General features: G+C 38.9%; 1 protein-coding gene across 3 annotated transcripts in view; it reads left to right on the plus strand.

Annotated features, from left to right (window-relative positions):
* kif21a (kinesin family member 21A) overlaps nt 1-24,699 on the plus strand; it is a 133,371-nt gene that overhangs the window by 18,814 nt on the left and 89,858 nt on the right. For all 3 annotated transcript variants that reach the window (XM_078553524.1, XM_078553526.1, XM_078553525.1), the window contains exons 2-7: nt 6,152-6,374; nt 6,887-7,069; nt 8,427-8,576; nt 16,719-16,853; nt 17,807-17,974; nt 23,636-23,751. In XM_078553524.1, the coding sequence (XP_078409650.1) occupies nt 6,152-6,374; nt 6,887-7,069; nt 8,427-8,576; nt 16,719-16,853; nt 17,807-17,974; nt 23,636-23,751 (975 nt within the window). The remainder of the gene's footprint in view (nt 1-6,151; nt 6,375-6,886; nt 7,070-8,426; nt 8,577-16,718; nt 16,854-17,806; nt 17,975-23,635; nt 23,752-24,699) is intronic.

Raw genomic sequence — 24,699 nt, forward strand, 5'->3', positions numbered from 1 at the left:
AATTCTTCAGGTTTTGAGAGCTCATTCTTGAATATTCATCTCATCTAAGAGACTTGCTACTTGCTCTATTGATCTCCTCACCACTCTACTCCTTTTTGTTCTGTCCCTCTCTGCTTCAGAACTACTTCATTATTCTCTCCTTTTACAAATAAACCCACTTCTGATGCATCTACTCTCTAATTATCAAAATTTGGGAAGAGCCATCTCGGTGTCTTATTTAATTTTCTTGAAAATGTTGTCACTTTCCAGATGTGTGCTTTTTTTTTGAGGACTGCTCCCCCTCACAGCACTGAAATGGCCTTTGCCAAATTTTTGAATATATTCTTTGTAATTGGTCATGATGCTCAATCCTCCTTTATCGAGGTAAGATCAATCTATGGCATTTAATACAGTTGACCATACTATCCTCCTCCAACACTCCTCTGCTCTCCAGCTCATCAGGATTGCCCTTGCCTGGTTCCATTCCCATTTATCTGAGCTCATCCAGCTAATCTCCAGTGATTTCACTTTACTTCTACACACCTGTCACCCTTGAAATTATCTGAGAATCTAACATAAATCCTTTCTCATCTTGTTCCCTATGCTTCACCTCAACAGACATAATTTGCAAACACGGGATTAATGTCCACGTGCTGATGAATCCAAAGTTTAATCTCAGCCTTTGAAATATTTTGTTACTGTCATATTGCACGTCTGATTAAAGCTAAAACTCTATTTTGTTCGGCACCTGGGATACTGAAGCTGTTACCTTTAGCCCTGCCACAGACACCACCTTGCAACTTTCTGTACAGTATTTTGTCTTTTCCTCTCCTTTAGTTGTTTAAATGCCCCTTTTATTAATGCTTTCACCTCTTGATAACTTTCTTAAACTGTTCCAACAGTTTCTTTGTAACTGGAACCAGCACATTTGACTCAATTTTTGCTGTTCATTCCCTAATCATCTACTCTTTCTCACCCGCACAGCACCTCCATCTCCCCCGCCCCCCACCCCACCCCAGTCCCTGTTTGAGAGTTACTATTTCGAATAACAGAAATAATTTGCCCCATAAGGATCATGTGCATGCTCACATTATGGAGGTATCTAACCTGCCCAAGTTGAAGGGTCTAAAACTGCAACAAAAAGGCAACATCTGTGGAAAGGAGAGATAATTTACCTGTGCTTTCAGTATTTGCAGTTTTTATTTTCTTGCAGAACTATGTGCCATATATACCATCTTCAGCTGAAAGAGACAAAACTTAAGTAGAGATAGAAGTTGTATCGATTTTCCCTGAGAAATGAATCACTTTATTTATATGCTATCGTGCACACCTGACACTTGGAGCTACAAGAAGTCCAGTTTTGTTTTTGTTCCATAAATTATTGAATTGTTACTGGTAGTTAGGGGATTGTACTCGCTCATTTATGTTTATGACAAATAAACTGATTTTTACTAATAGTTTGGATCATGTTCCTGTTTTTTTTATTATTAAAATCATGAATCAGTATTGCTGCATTGATTCTCTTTGTGGCGTAGGTTGTAGCAGAGAATTTCCAGGGCCTGATGAAGTTCTCCAGCTGTGTGCAAAATACAACCACCCTACTTTAGCAAAGCAAGCCATTCTAGAACATGGCATAGGTACCCTGTAAAACAAGTGTTTACCCTTGAGTTCTGTTAGACCAAAATTCAAAGCACCTTTACATCCTGCTTTTTCTGTTAGGCTGTAAGGTGAAACCAGGCCTCCTCAATGTTTGTGAAAGCGATATGTAATGCACTATGGATCTTGGAATGAAAGGACCATTGAGCAAGAAACCTAGAATAATTGGGATAGCACTATTAATTTCCTAATAATGACCTGAGCATTTGAATAGATGTGCAATTTCTTTCAACAACAAGACCTCAGTGCAGAAAGTTTTGAAGTTGCAGTCTTGATCTTGAAATAGCACTAGCAAATAGTGAGCATTTATATAAGTCAAGTTTATTGCTGTTATATTAGTTAATAGTCTGATAAATAGAGGCAAGGTCAGACATCTCAGTCCTTTGGAGTGCACATCCTATTCCATGTGGAATACTCCAGGATGCTTTTCTTGTCCTGGACAACCTCGTGCAGGAAGTATCATCAGCTGGAGCAGCTTGAGCTCGGGTTCTGGAACTTGAGATGCATCTGCGAGGCTTGGAGTTTTGTGGATAGCATGTTTCTGAAGCGGTCACTTCACAACTTGAGTGCAGGTAGAGAGGAAATGGACGATCACCAAGCAATCAAGGACTATGAGGCAGGTGGTGCAGGAGTCACCTGAGTGTATCTCAGCTCAAGTAAAAAGATGCTACCGAAGGTGACAACCAAAGAAAGAAGCCAACAATTAAAATGGCATTTCAAGGGCATCCTTCGAGGAGAAACTGAACACCCTTGGAGTCAAATGCTTTGGCAGCCAGTCTGCTAAGGAAGAAGTAGTATGTTTTATGTTTCTAACTGCTGAAGTTATCAGGTGGTAGATTGAATGCAAGTTGTAAGCTTAACCTTGCTAAAAGAAAAACAAAAAATGCCAGAAACAATCCAAGCCGATCAGCATTTTTTTCAGATTTCCAGCATCTTTAGTTTTATTTGATTTTTATTTAACCTTGCTAGACTGTGCTGCAATTTCAAACATTGAGTACAGCCCTGTAATTCTGAGTAAGCAAAAACCCACTAAGATTGAGATATGGCGGTATGTGTGCTGTGTTGCAATGCATATGCGTCATAATAGATGTTAATAAAGTAGTGTTTGTCGATTTAATCTATTGTACATTATGTATTGCATTCCAGTGTTCTGGCTAATGTAACTGATATAATTTGCATTGGGATGGTTCTCAAGTACGCTGGATTGGCATCTTATAGCCTTAAATATATAAATAGTAAATCTCAAATCTAATGTGGAGATATAGAAAAGGGGGAAATATTTGATAACTTTTAATGATATTCCTTGTATGCATTATAGATATGCCATTCGATAGTCTTATACTACTCTTCTCTGGCCCTCTGTACATCTTATTAGAATCGTTCTCCTGAAATAATTTTATTGACAGCGAGAGTTTAAGTTGCCACCTGAGAGTGACCCCAAAATGTGCAAGACTTTATTCTGAAATAAAATCTCCAAGAGCAGATGTATTTTGCGATAATTAGAGGGAATAGAAAAAGAATGTCGTCTTTTTGGATAATGAGCTGAAAGAACTGGAATAGATTTTGACCACGTATGATTGTAGGTGGTGAAGGAACAGCAAGTGCATAAACTTGGTTGGGGATAAGAAGATTTTTTAATTTTATTTTTTAAGCCATCCTGGTGCCTTTGTTTGTCCCAAGCACCCAAGGTGTCTTTTTTAATGCAGAGGAGAAGAGTAACTTGGGTGCTATACACCTTTTTATTCTGTGGGGAATTTGAAGGTGTGTCTGCTTTCTGCTGCCTTTTACTCTGTGTTAAGCATGCTTTCTAGGAATGTGCATAAAGGAAAACCCCCCCACCTGTGGGGAGTGGGGTGGGGTGTTCTGTGGATGCTTTTATATGTAGAGAGGAAAGTTGGGTCAGATACCATGGTTGGGATTTTGTTCTGTAAACTGCTGTAGGAGAGAGGTCTGAGGTTGTTAAGTTTCAAAAAAGAATTGTATAAATTTCTTTAAAATTCTGTAATAACCTGTGGAGATGTGCAGTAAAGAGAAATTCGGAATGAGGGAAATTACATTAATAGCAAAATCAAAAAAATATTCATCTGGAACAGAAATACATTTTAAAAATTGTTTTGGCGTAAGGAATAATGACAGAATTAAGTGTAAGCATAGGGAGTTAATTTGGACTTAATGCCTGAGTTGTTTGAGTCTGATATTGTCAAAACCTTGGGAGCAACCCCAGAGTGATCCTTGAACAGATAGTACATATTCTTGATCTCTCATTAGCTTAGCAAGTTTCTTATGATTACTTCCATGTGCCAGTGCTTAAAAGTTGTACTTCAATTCGTCCAAGTAGTTTTAAATATTTCAATCAGGGTGGTGGGGACGCAATTTAGAACTCTATCATCAGACTCCTGTCATATTAAACCGAGTGTTGACATTTTTATTTCCATTTTAATAACTTTTTCAAGCAGATACTTCTTTAGGATTGTAGTACTGGAAATCAACTATGTTGAGTATATAAAAGGTATGGCAAATTAACAGTTAATTAGCACAAAGCAACTCAGTAATTGTGTGTAAAAGAATCTAAGCAAATGACTGCTAATAATTTTACTCTGTACAGATAACTCACTGGTACTTAACTAGTGTTGATTGTGTAAACCTCTCCTTTCCCAGCCTATTGCCATTTATGGAACAATTTCTCTTCTGTTTAAAAACAGAAGCTATTCATGATTTTTAAATTTTGTTCTTTTGGTTGAATGAAATGTTTGAATTTTTTTTTACTGTTTATGCAATAGGTGCCTTGTGCAAAATTTAAAAGTAAATGCAAAAAAGTAATTATGGAGAGATGGTTTGACCAATTAGCTCTGGGTCACCAGCAAAGAAATTGTCCTTTTGGAGTAAGAAGCAGTTTGTTCAAGTGTGGATATGTAGATGAGGATGTTGGTTTAAGGATGAATAAATCTGAATTATAATCCTAGACCATTCACTGTGCACTACAAATGGCCTAGATTCCATTGTCCTGTTAATTCCAATTCCTTATTACATCATAATCCATACACTAGGCTAAACCTAATTATTCCAAAGAATTGTTAATGTCATGTAGCCTTTTGTTGTCCTAGCATTCTGCTGGATGTTTTTAATATTACAACATTGCAAAGGCTGCTTCCCACACCATTTTATAGACTTCATCTGGTTGTTTCCCTGCAATTAGCCACTTCTCAGGCTGCTTTTAAAATGTCACTGTCTTGTAACAAATATTATGAATTCTTGAAGCTTACATCTTTTGACTCCTGGGAGTTCAGAATGAAGTAGCACTGCACACTGCTAAAAATTTCACCTTACTACTTTATGCTGTGATGTAATAAACATCAACGTGTAAGGTGGAACTGCAACCTTGTCTGTCTATGCTTTGTCAATGAGACACTATGCCTCAGAAGGAGGTCATTTGGCCAAAGTGTCTTTGGTAAAGCTATCAATATTGATTTTACTCCCCTGCTCTTCCCCATATCTCCCACGTCTACAATCTTTCAATCTTTTCAGTGAATGTGGATGGCACGGCCTTGTTATATAATTTGAAACCAAAATAAGGTTTCCAACATTTTGTCCTCCTTTGCCTTCCCAATGCCAAAAAGCTTTGATGTGTTACCATTGAGCACCAAGACATACATAAATATACTTACCAGCAGGATTAACTAGATAGTGATTGAAAATAAGACTTTTTTTTACTTGTTTGGTGTGGGTTCTAGTGCGGGATATTCGTGCACCCCATTTCGGACACAGTGTCAACATCTGACGATCCCAGGTCAGTTGTATACAGTTAGTTGTAAGATGAAACTGTAGCCACTGTGTCCCAACAACATCCCTCAGCCCCAACTTCCAAAAAGGGCCCCTGCTGCAATGGTGTTTTTTTTCCCATTTCCTACATCTTGTAGACTCTTCTGAGATTGGCAGTTGGTGTCAAATTAACAACAGTTTTATGCTGTCTACCCATAGACAAGACAGAACTATATGGGACTGCCTACATTTAATTGAGTAGGATCCTTACAGCCAGCAGATGAGAAACTTTCATTCCATCACTTTGGCTGAGTGGTAGTTATGGAAAAATCTGACTCGGTGTCCCAACTGAAAAAGGATGGTGGGAAGGATTTTGATTTTTTGGGTGGGAATGATGAATCATTGGAAGGATCTTTCCTGTACAGGAAGGCTGACAATATCTATCGATTAATGGTCATGGTTCACCCACCCTCTTATTTGTACAGTTCAAAGATACATTTTCCAAAATATAAAAGTATTCATAAATTGACATTCTCTGTGCAAGAGTACTTCTGATTAAAACAGAACACTATATTTTAATTTCTGCTGCACCTAAAAAAAACCCTTGAATCACCAGTTGTAAAGGTAGGGAAATTACAGTAATGATTCAAATCAACAAGGATTGAAACAACATATTGTGACATTATCCTGTTAAGTTTTAATATCCAAGGTTTAACTCTACACTGGGCTCATTGTCCCTTCCTTTCTTTCTGTACAGAATTCGTCCGCAATTGGCTAAAGAGAAGATTGAGGGATGTCACATTTGCACTTCAGTTATACCCGGAGAGCCCCAGGTTGTCCTTGGAAAGGATAAAGCATTTACTTTTGACTTTGTTTATGACATGGAAACTCAGCAGGAGGGGATCTATATGAAGTGTGTTGAAAAGCTTATTGATGGTTGCCTGGAAGGTTACAACGCCACTGTTTTGGCATACGGTCAGGTGAGTGTCATATTGCGTAAAGTTTATTTCGAGAACATTTGTTCACACAGTATTCTATAGAAATTAAAGGAAACATTCAAGCTGTAAGTTTAATACATAATTAATAGCTTATCTAAGCAATAAACTACTGGTGAGAGCTTGGATGCAGTCATATCAACAGGCTCATCTTTGTCCTTCAAATATCAAAGGGAACAATGCTGAGCAGAGCTCTGATACCTCATAGAGTGAGATACACAATTGGAAGAATCCCAAGCCCATTCTTGAGGCATCTAGTAACCAGTTAAAGAATCTGAGTCTTGCTTTTGGATCTATTGCATGGCTAAGGATGACCGCTGTGTAGGGAGTGATGAGAGGAGGAAGAAAAATTCAGTTTTCGCTTTTGAAAAATTGTTATAAAAGTGAAAACAGCTTCAGAAGCACAAACACACAGCAATATCTTTAATTTTGGTATAATAGTCTGTATTAAACACAAGCCTTTGGAGAAGTGAAAGACTCATTTTGTCTCCTCACAGACTGGCTCTGGGAAGACGTACACCATGGGGACTGGATTCGATGTCAACATCACTGAAATTGAACATGGTATAATTCCACGTGCTGTCAAGCACCTTTACTACGGCATTGAAGAGCGAAAGCGTGCTGCTGTTGAACGTGGATTACCACCACCAGAGTTTAAAGTTAATGCTCAGTTTCTTGAGGTGTGTAGTTTAAAGTCATTATAGGGGTCAAAATTGCTGTACTCAATTTCAACTATATTTAGCTAGGTTTCAACATGCCCCATTGATAGATATGTCATAAAGACAGTACACTGTATCACTTTTTTTTTCCATTCACAGCTGTTAGTTTAATTAGCAAGGCAAAGCTAGAAAGTGTTCTGTATCATATAGAATTACCCCTAGCTATAGTTAACATGATGACTAGGCTTGCATTGCTAAGCATTATTGGATGTGAGTTTAATTTAATGGTAAATGTTGCCCTAAAAGCAGTAATGAAGGTTTGCAAATTTAGGTAAACATATGAATTAGGAGCAGGAGAAGGCCACTCAACCCCTTGAGCCTGCTCCGCCATTCAACAAGATCATGGCTAACCTGAATGTAACATCAACCCCACATTCCTGCCTATCCCCTATAACCTTTCACCCACTTATTAATCAAGAATCTATCTAGCTCTGACTTAAAAATATTCAAAGACTCGACTTCCACCACCTTTTGAGAAGAGATTTCCAAAGACACTCAACCCTCTGAGAAAAAAAATTTCCCCTCATCTCTGTCTTAAATGAGCAATCTCTTATTTTTAAACAGCGACCCCTAGTTCTATAAAAGTTTGTTGTCTTGTACCTTTTTGAAATGTGAAGAAATCAGGAAAAGGTAACAAATGTGCTGCAAATTTACATTTCCTCAAAAGAAAATTTAATGAGCATCCAGACCTAACGTAAAATAGAGACTTTTTTATTTTAAATTTGAGAAACCTAGGTGAATGCAAAGAGTGCAGAATTATCACTAATGTTGTGAAAAGCAGGTAAATTGAGAGGGAAGAGAAAATGGAGGATGTCAGGAGTTCAGTGGTAGTATTGTCCTGGGAAGAATCGGATGTTGTGATGAATCCGATTTCAAGGCAAGAGGATGAAAGGAGGAGAATATATTTGAGCAGATTAGAGAATAGCAAGAGTTCAAAGCAGAAGTAGCCAAAATAGTATGAACAAAACAAATACAAGGTTGCAATAGGTTTGGATACTAAAGCTGAAGGACTGTTTATGTAATGGGTGATGAGCTTTTTATTTTCAAAAGTGGAATTCCTTGTTCCCTCAGTTTTCCTTTTGTCTTAAGAGCTGTGAATTCTTAAAAAGCAATACTAACTTTGTTTTATCACAGCTGACTTAACGCTTCTGTCATATTCTTATCAACTTTGCGCTTTTAGTTTTTGTAATATTCCCCCCACACACAATGTAATAAGTATGATGTTTCCAATCGAAGCATTATTTTGTAAAACCTTTCTGTTAATGAAATAAGCAGATTTTGAAAATGCACATTGCTTAATTTTTCTTATTTCTTTAAGCTTTATAATGAAGAAATTCTCGACCTGTTTGACTCAATCCGTGACCTTGAGGCAAGACACAAAAAGTCAAACATTAAGATTCACGAAGATGCAAATGGAGGAATTTATACTGTAGGAGTAACAACACGTACTATTAGCTCAGAATCTGAGGTAAGATTGGGAGTTAAAATCCAAAAGGTGATTAAGAAGTAACGAATGCTTGCTGAGAAGGCAATTTTTGTCTGAGTCGGAAAGCTGTACCCTTTTTTGGCATGTGAAGCATTTTAAAAATGAAAATTAGTTACAATACTTGAAATATTAACTTGTGCATACTCAGGTGCTAAAGCGACTCGTTTAGGTGAGCAGCTAACAGAATATTATTTGAAAACATGGCAATAGGGAGCATTTAATTTTAATATGCATTGCAGTTGTCCTCTGCCATCCCCAAAAAATCCATCTCACCTCATATGTCGCCCTTTTTTTCCTCCAGTATTTTCAGTAATTGGAAAAATATTCCAGTCCTCCATCATTTAAAACTGATTCAATGACACAGTCTATAAAGGTAACAGCCAAATCACACAGAGAATTAATAAATTGCTAAAGAACTTAACACTAATAATAGGTTTTTTTAGGACCTTGTCCAAAAGGATCATTATGCTTTTGCCTTGCATTCTGCATCTGACTCAAAATGCTTTAAAGCCATACATTTACTGAACAGTCTACTGCTTGTTGAAGTGCTACTTGTATCACGTTCCCAAAATAACTCCAGTTTAATTGAGCTTAAAACCTACTTCAAAATATTTCTCGCACTCTATAGTGGAGGTCGCTGGGAAGCAACAGGGAACAGAAATCCTGACTTTTTTGCCTTCAGTTTGGAAACAGTGATGCCAATTGTAGTGCTGAAAATAGCAAATTCAGCAGAGACAATGGGTTGAACTTGGCCTTTCCAGGTCTGTATGATTTAATACTTTTCCACATGGCATATTTACTCAGTTGTTGAGAGCTGGCAAAAATAAGTTAGTTGAATGAAGAAGCATTCAAACTACCCAGGACATTTCCACAGTTCAGTCAGTTGAGCACACTGGAATTATATATTTAGAACGATCAGGCATTTGACTAAATTTTATAAGCTTTTTGCAATGTCGAGGCTAGAGAAATAAACCATTTATTTAAGACAGAAAATATTAACTTTAAAAACTGTGATAAGGACAAAAGTTGCTGGAAAAACTCAGCAGGTTAAGCAACATCTGTGGAGAGGAATGGAGTTAACGTTTCAGGTCGATGACTTTTGATCAAAAACCGTGAAACTGTTTGAGTTAGTGGTGTTCAGTACTAACAAGACTGAGGGAAAGGCATTCTGCTTTTGCTAAAGATTTTTTTCCTGCATTTCTGAAAGCTTTGCTCACTCATTTTGTAATTTTGTTTTTAATACAATGTTTTTAGGGCGCTCCATGTTTTCTAAATTGTATACGGTCTTCAGTAATCGCATACCTTAAAAGAATTGAAGAAACTGTACCAATTTTAGTAATGTACAAATTTTGGGGGCAAAATCCTAAACTTGGTTAGGCGTTTTGTAACTTGTTTAAAAAAAAGTCATTTGCAGAAGATTTCCTAATTGTGCTTCTAAACAAAATTGGGGAAAGGTGGTTAGGAAATTACAGTTAAATCATACTTGAAAAATAGCAAATACATTTCATAATATTTTAAATATAATTGTTCTATCATGTTTGCCAAAAGCAGTCCAATGCTTGATAGTGGTTTTCCAAACAAACTCTGAAACATGATGTTGTAGGTTTTCAATTTGGTTTTCTTAGGTTCATTGTGATGAGAATTAAGGTTCATTTTATACTAAAAGCTGGGGATGGACAAAATGATTGTTGAAAAGAGCATTTTCTGTGAATTTGATTTGAAAATATTGGGTTACTCATAGTTTTGAGTGGAGAATCTAGTTTCACAACAACTTACATTGATATAGTGCCTTCAACATAAAACATCTCAAGGAGAATTCAATTTAAGCAGTAAAATACATTTTGAATTAATCAAACTTAAGTTTGTAGTCCGACACCTAAGGCAAAATTACACCTAATCAAAGGAAACATCAAAGGTTGAGAGGCAAGAATGTTCCTGAGAATTGAGCTGAGTGGTGTGCAAGGTGTCTATTCAGCTACAATATTGGCAGCTATGGTCCCAATCAGGATAAAAAGTCTTGGATTTTATTCATGTCTGATTTACATTTTAACACCATGTACCTGCCTTGGCCCTGTCGCCTAAATACTTTCGCTTAACAAAAATTGATCAATCTCACTTTTGAATTGAACTAGCCTCAACATTTTTTTTTGGAGGGTTAAGTTCCATCCTTTGTGTGGAGAAGTGCTTTCTGACTGTCCCTAACTAGTCCATCTGACGTTTTCAGGTCATGTCCCCTTGTTTCGGACTCCTCCCCTAGAGGAAATAATTTCTTTCTGTCTACATTTTCAGCTCATTTCAATCATTTTAAATACCAAAATTAAATCACCCCATGATCTTCTATTTTCTGCTCAATCTATGCAACTCATCCTGATAATTTAGCATTTTAGTCCTTTATATAATTCTGGTGAAATTGCATTGCACTTCCACCAAAACCAAAATGCCATGCCCAGAACTGAATGCAGTGTTCCAAGTGGTATCTAACCAGAGTTCTGAGCAACTTGCAGCTCTCTTGAGATTAAAGCCAACAATATATTAGTTTTTCAAGTTATTTTTTGCAACTGTCAACTACCTTTTAATGGTTTCTGTATTAGAGCGCCTAAATCTCTATGCCCATCCACAGTTTCCTAGCTTCTCATATTTAGAAAATACTCTATTCTATCTTTCTTGAGAACAAAGTTGATGAGTTCACACTTTCCCACATTGTACTCCATCTGTCATAAGTTTTGCCCATTTACTTAATCTGTTAGTGTCCCTTTGCATTATTCTGCTTCTATCTAGACTGTTCATTGTGCCACCTGACTTGTTGGCAAACTTGGATATATGGCTCTCTATTCCTTCATCCAAGTCATTTACAAATATGGTGGAAAACTGGGGCCCTGGGGGGACAGATCCCTGGAGAACTCCATTTAGGCATATTCTGCCAATTTGAGCACTTACCCATTATCCCTACTTGCTGTTTCCAATGCCTCCAATTCCATGATCTTTCATTTTTAAGTCTGTTATGTTTTCTGGAAGTCCATGTGAACAACCTCTGTCTCCTTCACCTAAGCCTTGGGGAGGATCATAGCCCCTGTCACAAACTCTGTACCTTTCCATGTCTCAAGTTGAATTAGGGGTTCATTCAACTCACAGCTGCACCTCTGACTTCATACCTTCTTCATCACAAAGACTCCCTCTTTCCTTCGTCACAACATTGCTTGCAACCAACCATACCGCAGCTCCCTTTGCTACTGAAACTCTGAATAGTGGCCTTGATTTTTTGGTCAACAGAAAAGCAACTGCACTTACTGCTGGCTTCGAAGAAAGCTGACCATAGAGGTCTAGCGATATCTGTGGTGCGGACTTCCTCTTTCCTAATGGCAGTTTAAATCTGGAGCCAGGTGAACAGATCTGCAGGCATCCAGCAGCAGTAATGTTATCGAGCGGGTTAAGCAGCCGATCATACTGAAGTATCATGCAGAATGCAAGAAGGAAGTTAAAAATATTAAATGCCTTCATTCGTAACTTAAAATTTCAGCCAGAAAAATAAATATGATTATGGATTAAGCTGGAAACTAAAATATTATGAGCAAACTTTCTATAATATTTTAAAATTATATGGGGTTTTTATCACGATGAAATTTGACAGTTGACAATTACTTTTTCAGGATCAGTAAAGGTGTTGTACAGTAACTAATACATTGATACATTGTTTAAAAACCCTGTTACACCTTACTCAACAAAGTCGAGTTTTTAACAAGACTAACAGCGTAAATGTGGAAGTTTTTGTAAGTTCAGTACTTGGGGATTGCATCCTAGGGGGAATCTCAACATGCGCACTCGTAGGAAAATTGAATTGCTGACAACAACTCCTGTGTTTCTACATTATTCTGTGCGTATCCTGAAGTTACTGTCTATTTCAGTGGTGGTGAATGCTAACTGTTTCATTGTCATTACTATTGCAAAATCTGGGCTCATGCCGCTATCATCTCCAGACTCAATCACTCCAGTCCTATGCATGCCTGCCTCCAACCTGATGAACCTTGGCGGATCCAAAACTCTACTGTGCTGCTCACATACTATTGTACTCTGTTATGTGCACTCACATGCCTTGATCTTGCTGCTATGCAGTGGCTCTTGCTCAAATTACCTTTTCCTATCCAACCCCCAAAGCCATCAATTCCCTTCTCCCTTGCGTGCATCCCCATAAACGTATCTACAATGTCTGCATCAACCACCCCAAGTGGTATCAAGTTACACATTCCCGCCACTTTTGTGTAAAGAAATTCTTTATAAATTCTTCATTTGATTTGTTAGTGACTATCTTAAGCATCCATGTTCTGGACTTGTCCATAAGTGAAAACAATTTCTTCATGTCTGCCCTTTGGCACTCCATCTTTTTGCTTTAAAGATCTGCATCAGATCATCTTCCAGAGGAAAGAGCCTCAGTCTGCTCAATTTTTCCTGATGGTAGAATCCTTTCAATTCTGGTAACAGTATTGTAATTTTCTACAGTGCTTCAGTATCCTTTAATAGTATGGAATCAGAACTACGCAGTTTGGCAGGTGTGGCCCATTGAAGATTCTCTATAAACTTAAATATACCTCTCTGCTTTTGTATTTGGTTCTTGTAGAGATGGCCCCCAGTACCTTCTTTACATTTTTTATTGCCTTACCAACTTGTTGCTACTTTTAGTGATTTATGTGTTTGTATTCCTGGATCACTTTGCTCTTTTATCCCATTTAGTATCTTACTTCCAGGAATAACAGTTTCTTTATTCCATTTCCCAAAATGAACAGTGTCTCACTTTGCTGTATTCAATTTGATTTGCTATTTAATTTGTCCACTTTGAAAACCTGCGTATCTCCCTGCATTTTGGTGCAATCCTTTACGTTATGTCCCCAAATTGGTGTCAAGTGCAAATTTCAACACCATCCCTCCCAATTTGAGTCTAAGCCATTTATGTATAGTTAAAAGCAATGATCCAAGTATACCTCCAGGACCCCACTTCATACCATTGGAGAAACTTCCATTTAATTCCTACCTTCTGTTTTCTGTTGGCTTTCTTGCAATCCGTTTTGTTTCCTGGCTCCTTACTCCATGCGCATGGAAGTTTGTTAAGGACCTCTTATGACTCCTGATGGACAGATCATCAACCTGTTTGAACAGTGATGAACATCCACCTAGCACCAAGGCATTGCAAGACCCAAAAGTCCAAGAGGAAGAAGATCAATGTCTTAACCCTAAAGCAGCCTGACCAAAGAGAGTTATTCCAAATGCAGCTCGAGACCAACCTGGAAAATATTCACACACCCAACTAAATTCCAGAACAGTGAGATCAAATAAAATCTGCTGTACTAGACTCCTGTGCCCAAACCATTAGGACTGATTCAACGAAAATGATGCTGTAATAGATGATCTTCTAGAACAAAAACAAGCAGCCTTCATTTGGCAGAACAACTCAAGTCAAGAAGGCAGCTTTCCAGAAACTCACGGCTGACACATAAGTCAAACCTGAAAGGTAAAGGACATGTAGTGGGAATTGAAAACCTGAAAGATCCAGTAATATGCTGATCATCATGTCATGAAAATCTTTTTTGAAGCCACCAGGGTCATCTATAGACCAAAGTCGATTGGGCAAATTCTCCTTCACTCACACAATGCTCTTTCTCTTAAGGATGACAATGTCATCCATCAATGCTGAAAAGAGCATTTTGAACAACTCTTCAACCATGCATCCACAGTGATAGCTTAAATTCTCCAGGCTACCCCTCAGTACCCTGTGGTTGAATCCATGTGTGAACCACCATCGACATGAGAGCTGTGAAAAACAATCAAGTAGATGAAAAATAACAAAGCCTGCAACTCTGATGGTATTCCAGCTAAGGTCTTCAAAGCTGGCAGACATCTGCTCATAGCAAGACTTCATGTGCTCACCCTACGGATTTGGGAGGAAATATAACACCCACACCACCCCCAAACCCCTGACTTCAGGAATGCAACAATTGTAGTAACCTTCAGGAAGGGAGATTAATCATGCTATGGAAATTATCAGGGCATTTCCCTCTTTCCCATAGAACGGAAAATCCTGATAAGCATTCTCCTGAATCGCCTGCTTCCTGTGGCTAAGGATATCCTCCCAGAGACAGCGTGGCTTTAGACCTTCCAGAGAACCTCTGACATGACCTCTGTTGGTAGACAAATCGAAGAACAATGCTGAGAACAACACCAAGAACTCTTCATTGTCTTCATTGACCTGACCAGAACATTTGACTCAGTAAATTGCGAGGCTGTGCTAATGTGTGCCCTTATTGGAGGCCATCTGAAAGATTTGTATACCATATTCACCACGTTGCCTTTGTCTACTACTGCTCCTGTATCTGAGAATTAACCTGAATATGTCACGCATTTGGTTAATTTATCATTTATCAGAGATGGTTCTAAGATTTCAGGTTGCCCTGGTTACAGTTGGTGTACAATGCAAGATCTAACAAGTTTTATTTTTCCCACTGCAAAGAAGTTTCCATAAATCTAACTTTCGTATATCAAAAAAATGTTGTGGCATGATCCTAATGTCATTAGCAACAAAATGCATTAAATTTATGTTTGATGCTTTGACTTGAAAGCACTTGATTGAACCTTTTTGGATGCCCCTACTATTCTACTGAGGCACCACAAGTCACAACAAAGGGTGAAACACACTAATTTTTCATAGGTGTGGCAGCTAACTGGCTGATTATAGTATTCATGTTCGTTTGAATATTCATTTTGCATTGCAATGTGGATGTCTAGCTCAAACTAATTAAGGTTTGCTTTGAGAAATGGTAACATGGAAGCGTGTTGAAATTGTAGCAAATTAGCTAATACTGAAAATGTTCATAAAAATTTTTTGTTACCTTTTGAATGTGGTAAGTCAGTGAATAGATTGTTGGTGTGGTTGAAGAGCTGTACAAAAGTCTGCATGATGCAAAATTATTGTTAAGCTCAATTCAGTGAATGAGGAGCAGTAATTTCCACAAAATAAAGCACCGGTCAAGTGGTTTACTCAAATAATAATGTTGAACAGCTTCACCAATGATGTTTTGCTTGTGAAAAAGGCAAAACTAAAATTATTTGTCCAACATCTTAGCTTTGCTAAAGACCACCTCAGAAATGACACTGCCTGACTCCCAGTTTGAAGAGCTGCATGGCATTGTGTTTTGACCTACTCCAAAAAACAATCACACAGATTTATGTATTTACCATTCTGTTGCAAAATTCTTAAGGCTGGCAAGTTTAGTTTGTTTTCCTAGCTTTTTGCTTAAAAATTTAAAAAAACTGACTTCAAAGGAAAGAAACACTTGGGTGTGGAAAGTCAACATCCAGCACCTTACATTTCTGACATGTGATGGCATGAGCAAAGAGAAAAAGCATCTAATGTGCAACAACAATTTGCAAACCATAATTTTCCAATAGTGTCTGCAGGCTTTGCAGGGAATTTAAACAAGGTTTTGTTCAGATCAAAGAGGAAGATTACTTTCGTCCTATCTACTGTCTCAGGCAATGAACCACACTCCAGCCCATTGATAAAGGCAAATTTCAAGCATGTCTGCAGTGTGTTTTACCTAAATGCTAATTTGCATGCTTTCATAGAATCAGGAAAAGTATTGGGCAACACTAAACCCCAGGTAGATTAGTCTCTATGCTTGGAATAAGAGTGGACTTTCAGGGAATTATCCTGCAAATGAAACCAGTCTTTAGTCTCTTGTGGGTAAAGATGCAAATGTGAATGGCATTGACATTATAAATATTGTATATATGTAAATGTTGATGACTGTCTAAATTCATACTGAGCTTACAGGTGGAAAATTTTGATATTGCTAAAGGGGTTGAAAGTGAAGAACAGAATAATTTGATCCTATTATAATAAACTAGCCAGAAATTCTGTTAAAACAGTGATGAAATACATATATACCCAAGCACACTAGAGTCTGCAATGATGATAATTTGAGTTCAGCATATTTGTTAATGAAAACATATCATTTGACCTTTGGAGATATAATTGTTATGTCCTGAGCACCTCATCCACATTGGTGAAAAAAACTGTTCACATAAAAGTGTTAGATTAAGTTTAAAAATCTGATGTCTTTTCACCTTGTCTTGTAGATGCTGCAGTGTCTGAAGTTGGGAGCTCTTTCTCGTACAACTGCTAGTACTCAAATGAATGTACAGAGTTCCCGCTCTCATGCCATTTTTACAATACATTTATGTCAAGTGCGCGTCTGCATCAAAAATGATAATGTAAGTTTCTAATCTGTATGACATTGAAGGAACTAGCAATAGTAATCTGATTTATTGTGACCTAATAGCATTTTAAGCCCTTTCTTCAAGATGAATTAGCAATTGCATTTTTAAAAATTTGATTTGGGTTTCTGTGTAATTTTAGAAGGATTCTTCCATGGTTCAACTGATTTTTTTTCTTCCTCTCCCCAAGATTTCTGTTGTTGGAGTAGTTTGTTTACTATTTTTCTCCTGTGCAGATGGTATTTTTGCTTATCGTAAATTACGTTTTACGTGAATTTTTGGTATCAGCAAATAAATACCTAGTTTCTACCTTATCCAGTGTTCAATGCAGGAAAGCTACATAAAACATGAAATTGATTTATTACCTATCAACTATATCACTTCTTTAATTTTTGTAGAATTATAGCAATTACATTTTCAACTAAAGATTCATATGTCTAAGGGCCTTAATTACATAAAAGATTCAAGATTTTAAAATTATTATTCGAGGAAATGCAGAAATATTTGCACTTGATGTTGATTTGGATGGGAGAGCATATTTTACCCATTCTTGCTAAACAGGCATTAATTAAAAAGAAATGTGCACATAGCCATTCAAAAGTTCACAATTGTTCATTGTTTTGAAAGTGAACCAAATGACCTTTAGAGCATGGTTTATAGGTAAATTTTGATAAGGTCATTGATAAGAATTTGGTATTTCTAGGGGAAAACCTGCTGGTTTTAAAAAGACATTGAGGAAAAAATTGCTGGAAATATGAAGAAAACTGCTGTAAATACGCAGTTCAGTGAACACATGTAAAGTGAAAAGACAGAACCAATAAAATTGCAGTATGTAAATTGATGAAACATATTGCAGTGGTGGTTTTACTTATATTTATGTAGAATTTTAGCATAAGTTGACACCTGTTCATACCCGGAACTAAAATGGTTTAATTTTGTTTTTAATGCAGGATGAAGTGATGGACAATAAAGTAATTAGCGAATCGACAGAAATGAATGAGTTTGAAACCCTCACGGCCAAGTTCCATTTTGTTGATCTTGCAGGATCAGAAAGGCTAAAGCGTACAGGAGCAACTGGAGAGAGAGCAAAAGAAGGAATTTCAATTAACTGTGGTCTAGTGAGTACATGCTGAATAGTACTTCGTAGTGGTGAGGATTTTTGTGCAAGTTTGGCAGGATGATGTGTACTTCCTATATAGCTTAAATTTTCTGTAATAAATACACTGGAATGTTATAGGATAATGTGCGAATGGATATTGGTAGCATGACATCTGTATATATGAAAAAGAAATACACTTTGTTTTAAAAAAACAAACTTTTGGACCCTTTTCTGTAGGATTTGGAGAAAGAGTGAAAATCCCAAAATATGGTTGGTAGCTGTAAATCTACATTTTTGTGAAGAGGAATGCATGCATCATTTCTTCTGTGTTCATCCAATAACAAATATTCATATACTATCTTTAACATTACAAACCAAGGCGCTTCACTGGAGCATTATAAAACAAAGTGTGACACCGAACCACATCATGAGATATTAGGTCAGCTGACCAAAAATGGTCAAGGAAGTAAGTTTTAAGGAATGTCTTAAAGGAGGAAAGCAAGCTAGAGGGTCTGTGAGGTGTAGGGAGGGTGTTCCAGAGATTGGGACCTAGGCAACTGAAGGTATGGCCTCCAGTGGTGGAGTAATTATAATTTGAGGACGCTCAAAAGGGCAGAATTAGTTGAGTGCAGATATCTCAAGGGCTGTGGAGATGAAGTACATTACAGAGATAGGGAGGGGCAAGGCCATGGAGGGGTTTGATTTTTTAAAAAAAAAGGAATTTTAAAATGAAGACATTGCTTGACCAGGAAGCCAATGTAAGTCAGCAAGCACAGGACTGAAGGAGAATAGGACTTGCTGTAAATAAAGAAGGGGAAATTTTGGATGGAGTGTGGGAGACCAACCAGGAGTGTGTTGCAATAGTAGAGTTTAGAGGTAATGAAGACACGAATGAGGGTTTCAGCAGCAGATGAGTTGAGATGGGCGAAGTCATCTGATTGTTACAGAAGTGGAAATAGTTGGTTTTAGTGATGACACAAATAAAAGGTCAGACACCAAGGATGCGAACAGACTGGCTTAACCTCACTGTTGCCAGGGAGATGAGTAGAGTCAGTAGCTAGGGAATGGAATTTGGAGTGGGGATTGAAAACAATGGCTTCAATCTTGGCGTATTTAATTGGAGGAAATTTCTGCTCTTCCTGTGGTGGATTTCATATAATCAGTCCAATAATTTAGCAACAGCGGAGGGATTGAGAGAGGTGGTGAGGTAGAGCTGGGTTTCGTCAGCATACATGTGAAAGCTAACACTGTGCTTTTGGATGTTGCCGAGAGGCAGGACGTAAATGAGAAACAGGAGGCAGCCAAGGATTGATCCAATGTATCAGTGTTGCATTTTGAAGTGAATTCACTTTGAAGGCAAATGTCACATTCATTTCTCACATAGTAAGATCCCACAAACAGTATTGAGAAGAATGAAGCACTGTGGTATTAGTTGAGTAATGAATACTGTCAGGCCACTTGAAAAACACAAGGGGTAGGATTTCACCCATGGCGGGCGGGCTGGGCGGGGGCAGCCAACTGCTGCCCGTGGTCGGGGCCGGAAGGCAATTTCACGCTGGTGGGCCAATTAATACCCAGCCAGTGTGAAATGCAAGAGGCAGTGCTCAGCATTGTGCGGGGGCAGGGGGGCGTGCACGCTTCATAATCTCCCTGAGACACAGAGCTGCCTCGGAGATGAAGAGATATGAAAATAAATTAATATGTAATGACATATGAGCAGGGACATGTTATTGATGCAAAATTAAAGTTTTCATTTTATTTTTATTTGCTTTTAGAAACCTCATCCTGCCCGTGGATGAGGTTTCGAAAAAAAAAGTGTAAAGGCTGCATGGCCTTTTCGCCTGCCTGCCAACAATAAAGTTGGATGGGCAGTGAAAAATTTCTTTTAATTTAACTTTTTATAATGGCCTTTAACAGGCCTTTTAATTGTCGGTGTGCGTGCTGCCGACTCTGGCGCATGCCCGCTGACCAAAATATCGTGTGTGTGCACGATAACGTCAGGACACTCAGCCAATGTCATCGCACGTCATTTTACGCTCAGTTGGGTTGGGCGCGTGCCCACCCGCCAAACTAAAAATTTTACCCACAGTCTTTCTTCCAAAACAGTGCCATGAATCTGTTGCAGCCACCTGAACAGGTGAATAACAGCTTCAAAAATGCATTACTCCCTCTGTCATCCTAGATTGTGTTCAAATCCTGGATTGGGGCTTGAAGCCAAGAATGATATCAGTAAGATTGGAACTAACACTGTTTAAACTGTTCAGTTTAACTAAATTTTTTAATGTTCATCAGATTTCTGGAAATGCTCATTGTTTTTCAAGGGAATAGCATCCTCTAGTGGCATTTCATGTAGTCTACATCTTGAGCAAGGGTCAGGAGAGTGGGTTTGTCTGTGTGCATGATGGCAGATGCTTTGTAGCATTGCTTAGTGTTTTTGGAAATGCACTTCGAGCATTGTTATTGTGAAATGCTACAGGAGATAACTGGTAATGCTAAAATATGACACCACCTATCATTTTAAGATAGCTTATTCTCTGACTTGGCTTGAATGATGGTAAACATATTCACAAAAGGCACAATAAGCTATTTCACAGATGAGGTAGGACTGAGGATTGAGTGGGTAGGGGGTAGTGTTCTCTATGAGGAAGAAACAATAGATTTGGGATGTAGTGTGAAATAGTAGGAGTGGAGAGGGCTTGATCTGGGACTAATTGTATGAGAATGGGAAATAAGAGTACTGGAGCTTTGAGAAAAAATCGGTGGGATTGCAGCCTGGTTGATGCACAACAATAAGTCCAGGTGAGTGAACAAATAAGTGGTGAGTCAGAGAAAGCAGAGTGCCCACGTGGACGCGCACCCATGCAGCTTAGAAGGAACATTGCCTCTGTTCTGCCTGCCCACTTCTCTCTAGGCCTCTGACCTAATTCCTGTCCATCCAATTACCCTACACAGAACCAATGATACTCACCTTGTACGCTGACTTGCCTGACTTTAAGGCATTCCTCTCCCACGCTTTGACTTGTGCCATCCACTTGATTGCACTCAGTCGATTCCACTTACTTCCCTAGGTGGGGATGGTACATTAGCTTTTTTGAAGAGCTTCCAGTGCTGAAAACAGATGACAGATCTAGGAAGATTACAGAACATTTAAATAAAAAGCTGCTTTCCAGCTCCATGCTAAGGCGCGCGCTTTGGCTTTACACGGGGAGGAGAGTAGCTTGCTCAACTAGCAAAAAAGGTGAGAAGATGAGAAATATAAGGTTGAGGCTCACAAGCAGAGATAGCAGGGATTGAGGAGCGGGGTGAAGTCAATGGGCAGAATTTTGCCCTTGATGGGCGGACGGGCCCCACCGGCTTGGCGGGCGGGCAGGCAACCAATTGCCGCCACCGAAATGGGCCCCGCTGCCATTTTAAGTGGGTGGATCAATTAAGGCCCGCCCAGCGAGCCGCCCGACAGGAAGCGCTATGCACTCCCTGGGTTGGGGGGTGGGGGGGAGGGGGGGGGGGGGGGATTCCCTAACTGTCAGGGTGCGCTCTTTCACGCACGCGCGCGAAAGAGCGCACATCTTCCTGAGACTAAGTGCTGCCTCAGGGAGAGCGCTGACAGTGTTTGAAACTTTAAAAATAGAAAAATAAAAAAGTTATTAACATGTCCCCCTCATGTGACAATGTCACACGAGATGGGACATGTTAATAAATATCACAAAAACTTTATTAAACTTTTTAAAAACAGACATGAAACCTCATCCCGCCGAGGTTTCATGTTTTTCCAGAAGCCCGCTGGGGCTCCTGGCCTGGCCACCAACCTTAAGGTTAGACGGGCAGGGCCTTTAATTGGTTTAACTACCCTGTCAATGGCCTCAATTGGCCATTGACAGGTCGGCAGGCAGACAGCTGATCGCGCTGTCCCCCTGCCGTCCTGAATATTTAAATGGGGTGGGATGACATCAGGGGGAACCCCCGACATCATCCCGCATCATTTTCGCGTCAGCGAGCGGGCCCTGCCCCCAGCTCGCCAGCGGAAAAATTCTGCCCAATGAATGGGTTAATGGATTATGAGTGAGGTTCTGCTCACTGACATGAGATGGGTGATTAGAAGTAAAGATTAGAGAGAAGGTTGGAATAAGGTGTCAAGTTATAGAGAAGGAGTTGTAAGTGAGCAAGTTAATGAGAAGCAGCAATCTTGATAAGGATGGGTTGTGATGGGAAGGAAAGGAGCTTGAGAAAAAAAATCAAGATTAATGGTGAAAAAGAGAGATGAAGGTGGGAAATAAGCCCAAAGGCTTGCAAACCATGTCTTCCCTGCATTTAGCACAGAAGAATACGACCTGCATCCTTGGCAGCTTCTCCTCGACTATTCCACCAGAAAGCAGAACAGGATGAGAAAAAACATAAGCACAGGGACAGAAGTGGAAAAGAAAAACATAGATGAGCAGGGGAGAGGTAGTAGAGGAGAGAGACAGAAACATGAAAACAGAGATTGTACGTTCTGACTTACACCATTGGCTGTCCTGTGGTGAATAGAGCATCAGGTAATATACTGCTTAACAACACTCCAATTCTTGGTCCGGCTTAAAAGCTTAGGCAGGCTGCTCATGCTGCTTAAAACCTTAACACCCCAGCCAACTTCAATGATCTCTCGACTTCACTATCAGTTCATACTCTGTCGCCAAGCAGGAGATGGATTCCTGCAATTTGGACCACTCTGAACCTTCTGTGGCCAACAAGAAATTGAATAGGAATAGATTTATAATCTTGTGAAGAATGTTCACCCTGCAATTGCCTTCTGTAATAGGTAATTCAGTTGCATCTATTTTTTTTTAACTTGTTCTTTCACAGGATATGGGCGTCGCTGCTTAGGCCATCAATTGTTGCCCAACACTAATTGCCCTTGAGAAGGTGGTGGTGAGCTGCCACCTTGAACCGCTGCAGTCCATGTGGCGTAGATACAACCACAGTGCTATTAGGAAGGGATTATAATTAAATATATTTACATACCTCCCAAATGGAGGCCTCCCAATCCATTTTCAAAGATAATTGACACTGTTAACCACAGAACTATCTGCCTCTTACCTGTTTTATAAAAAAAAGGGCACCTTGGCCCAGCTTGATTCAAAAAGGGATTCAGAACGCACCTGTCTTCTGCAGCACCCCTATCCCATCTACCCAGTGCTTTTTGGGCCACCTGGAAACAGTAATGAGAAACTTGCAAGATAATCTGTTTTTTGCAATATTGGCTGTGACACTTGAGAGAACTCCCTGGCTCTGGCTGTCATTGAATAGTGCAATGGGATTCACCTAATTCCACCTACCTAAGCAGATGGGACTTGGTTTAATATCTTGTCTGATGGATGGCACCTCTGGCAGCGAAACAGTTCCTAAGAATTGTAATGAGTGGCATCGACCTAGGTTGTGCACATGTAGATGTGGTAGGGTTTGAAACCAACTTTCTGGCTCTGGTGCCACTGCTAAGACAGGCTAGGTTTTTCTCTTTTCCCATTTATAATTTTCCTTCTAGTAAACAAGCATATAGTACCAATCTAGCTTATATAGTTTTGTATACCAAATGTCTACTCTAGTATCAGTCATGTTGTCGCAAGAACATTCAAATAAAACGATAATTCTTGGATTTAGCAGCTTTTGCAAAAATCTTAATTTTCTTTCAAAATTTGCTTTCCAGCTGGCACTTGGAAATGTCATCAGTGCACTTGGTGATAAAAGTAAGCGAGTTACTCATGTACCTTATCGAGACTCAAAATTAACACGATTGCTGCAAGATTCCTTAGGAGGCAATAGGTAGGTACCCTGTATTGTTAACAAGTTGATATCATTTTCTTCTGTAAGTCTTTTTTAAAAATCAGCACAAAGAACTACTTCATTGCTATTGCTGGGTATTTAGTTTTATAAGGTAAAGGTTGAATTTTTGCACTGCTAAAGCTGGAGGACATCAGTGCTGGAAAATGGAACACTTGTTCATTTTGAGTACCAAGTGTCAGTTTTAGTTGCTCCCACAAAACTTCAGTGTGTTGTAATTGAAAGAGCAATAATTATTGGCCCACTCTGAATATTTTGTTTCCAAAACCATTCTTTAAGTTCTGTAATCAAATTCTCCAACAAGTAGATATACAACCGTATCTGGGGGTCATCTGAAAAACAACCGTCAATATGGGTTCCACATTCAGCAGATAACATCCAAAGCAAACAGGGTATTTGGATTTCTGAGGAGGAATCTTTGGTATTGCAACAAAAACATCAGAGTTTTAGCTTACCAAACATTTGTTCGTCCAGCCCTGGAGTGTGCAAGTTATTTGTGTGATCCTTATATGGCAAGAGATGAGATTGAAGTAATACAACGATGTGCTGCACGATTCTGCATCAATCAGTCTGGGAAATGCGCAAGTATCACATCGGTGATGAAGGGTTTGGAATGGGAATCACTACAGCAAAGGAGGGAGAAAAGTAGACTGACCATGTTCTATAAAATGTGAAATAAACTATTGGGAATTGACAGAAGCAAGTACCTGATGCCCTGCGGCAATGACAAGTGATCACACAAACTATAAAGATCACTTGTGCAAAAACCATTTGTTTCCAAGGCAGTGTATCAATAATCTATCTTCCCAAGGACAATCTCTCAAACTGCCAAAGGAAATAGTCACAGCCTCATCACTTGAAATCTTCAAGATCCATCTTAGGTTATTTCCATTTATAAGATTTTCATTATCAGGGCTACCATATCAGTAG

The sequence above is a fragment of the Cetorhinus maximus genome, chromosome 12 (assembly GCF_964194155.1).
Source record: "Cetorhinus maximus chromosome 12, sCetMax3.hap1.1, whole genome shotgun sequence".
NCBI classification, from domain to species: Eukaryota; Metazoa; Chordata; class Chondrichthyes; order Lamniformes; family Cetorhinidae; genus Cetorhinus; species Cetorhinus maximus.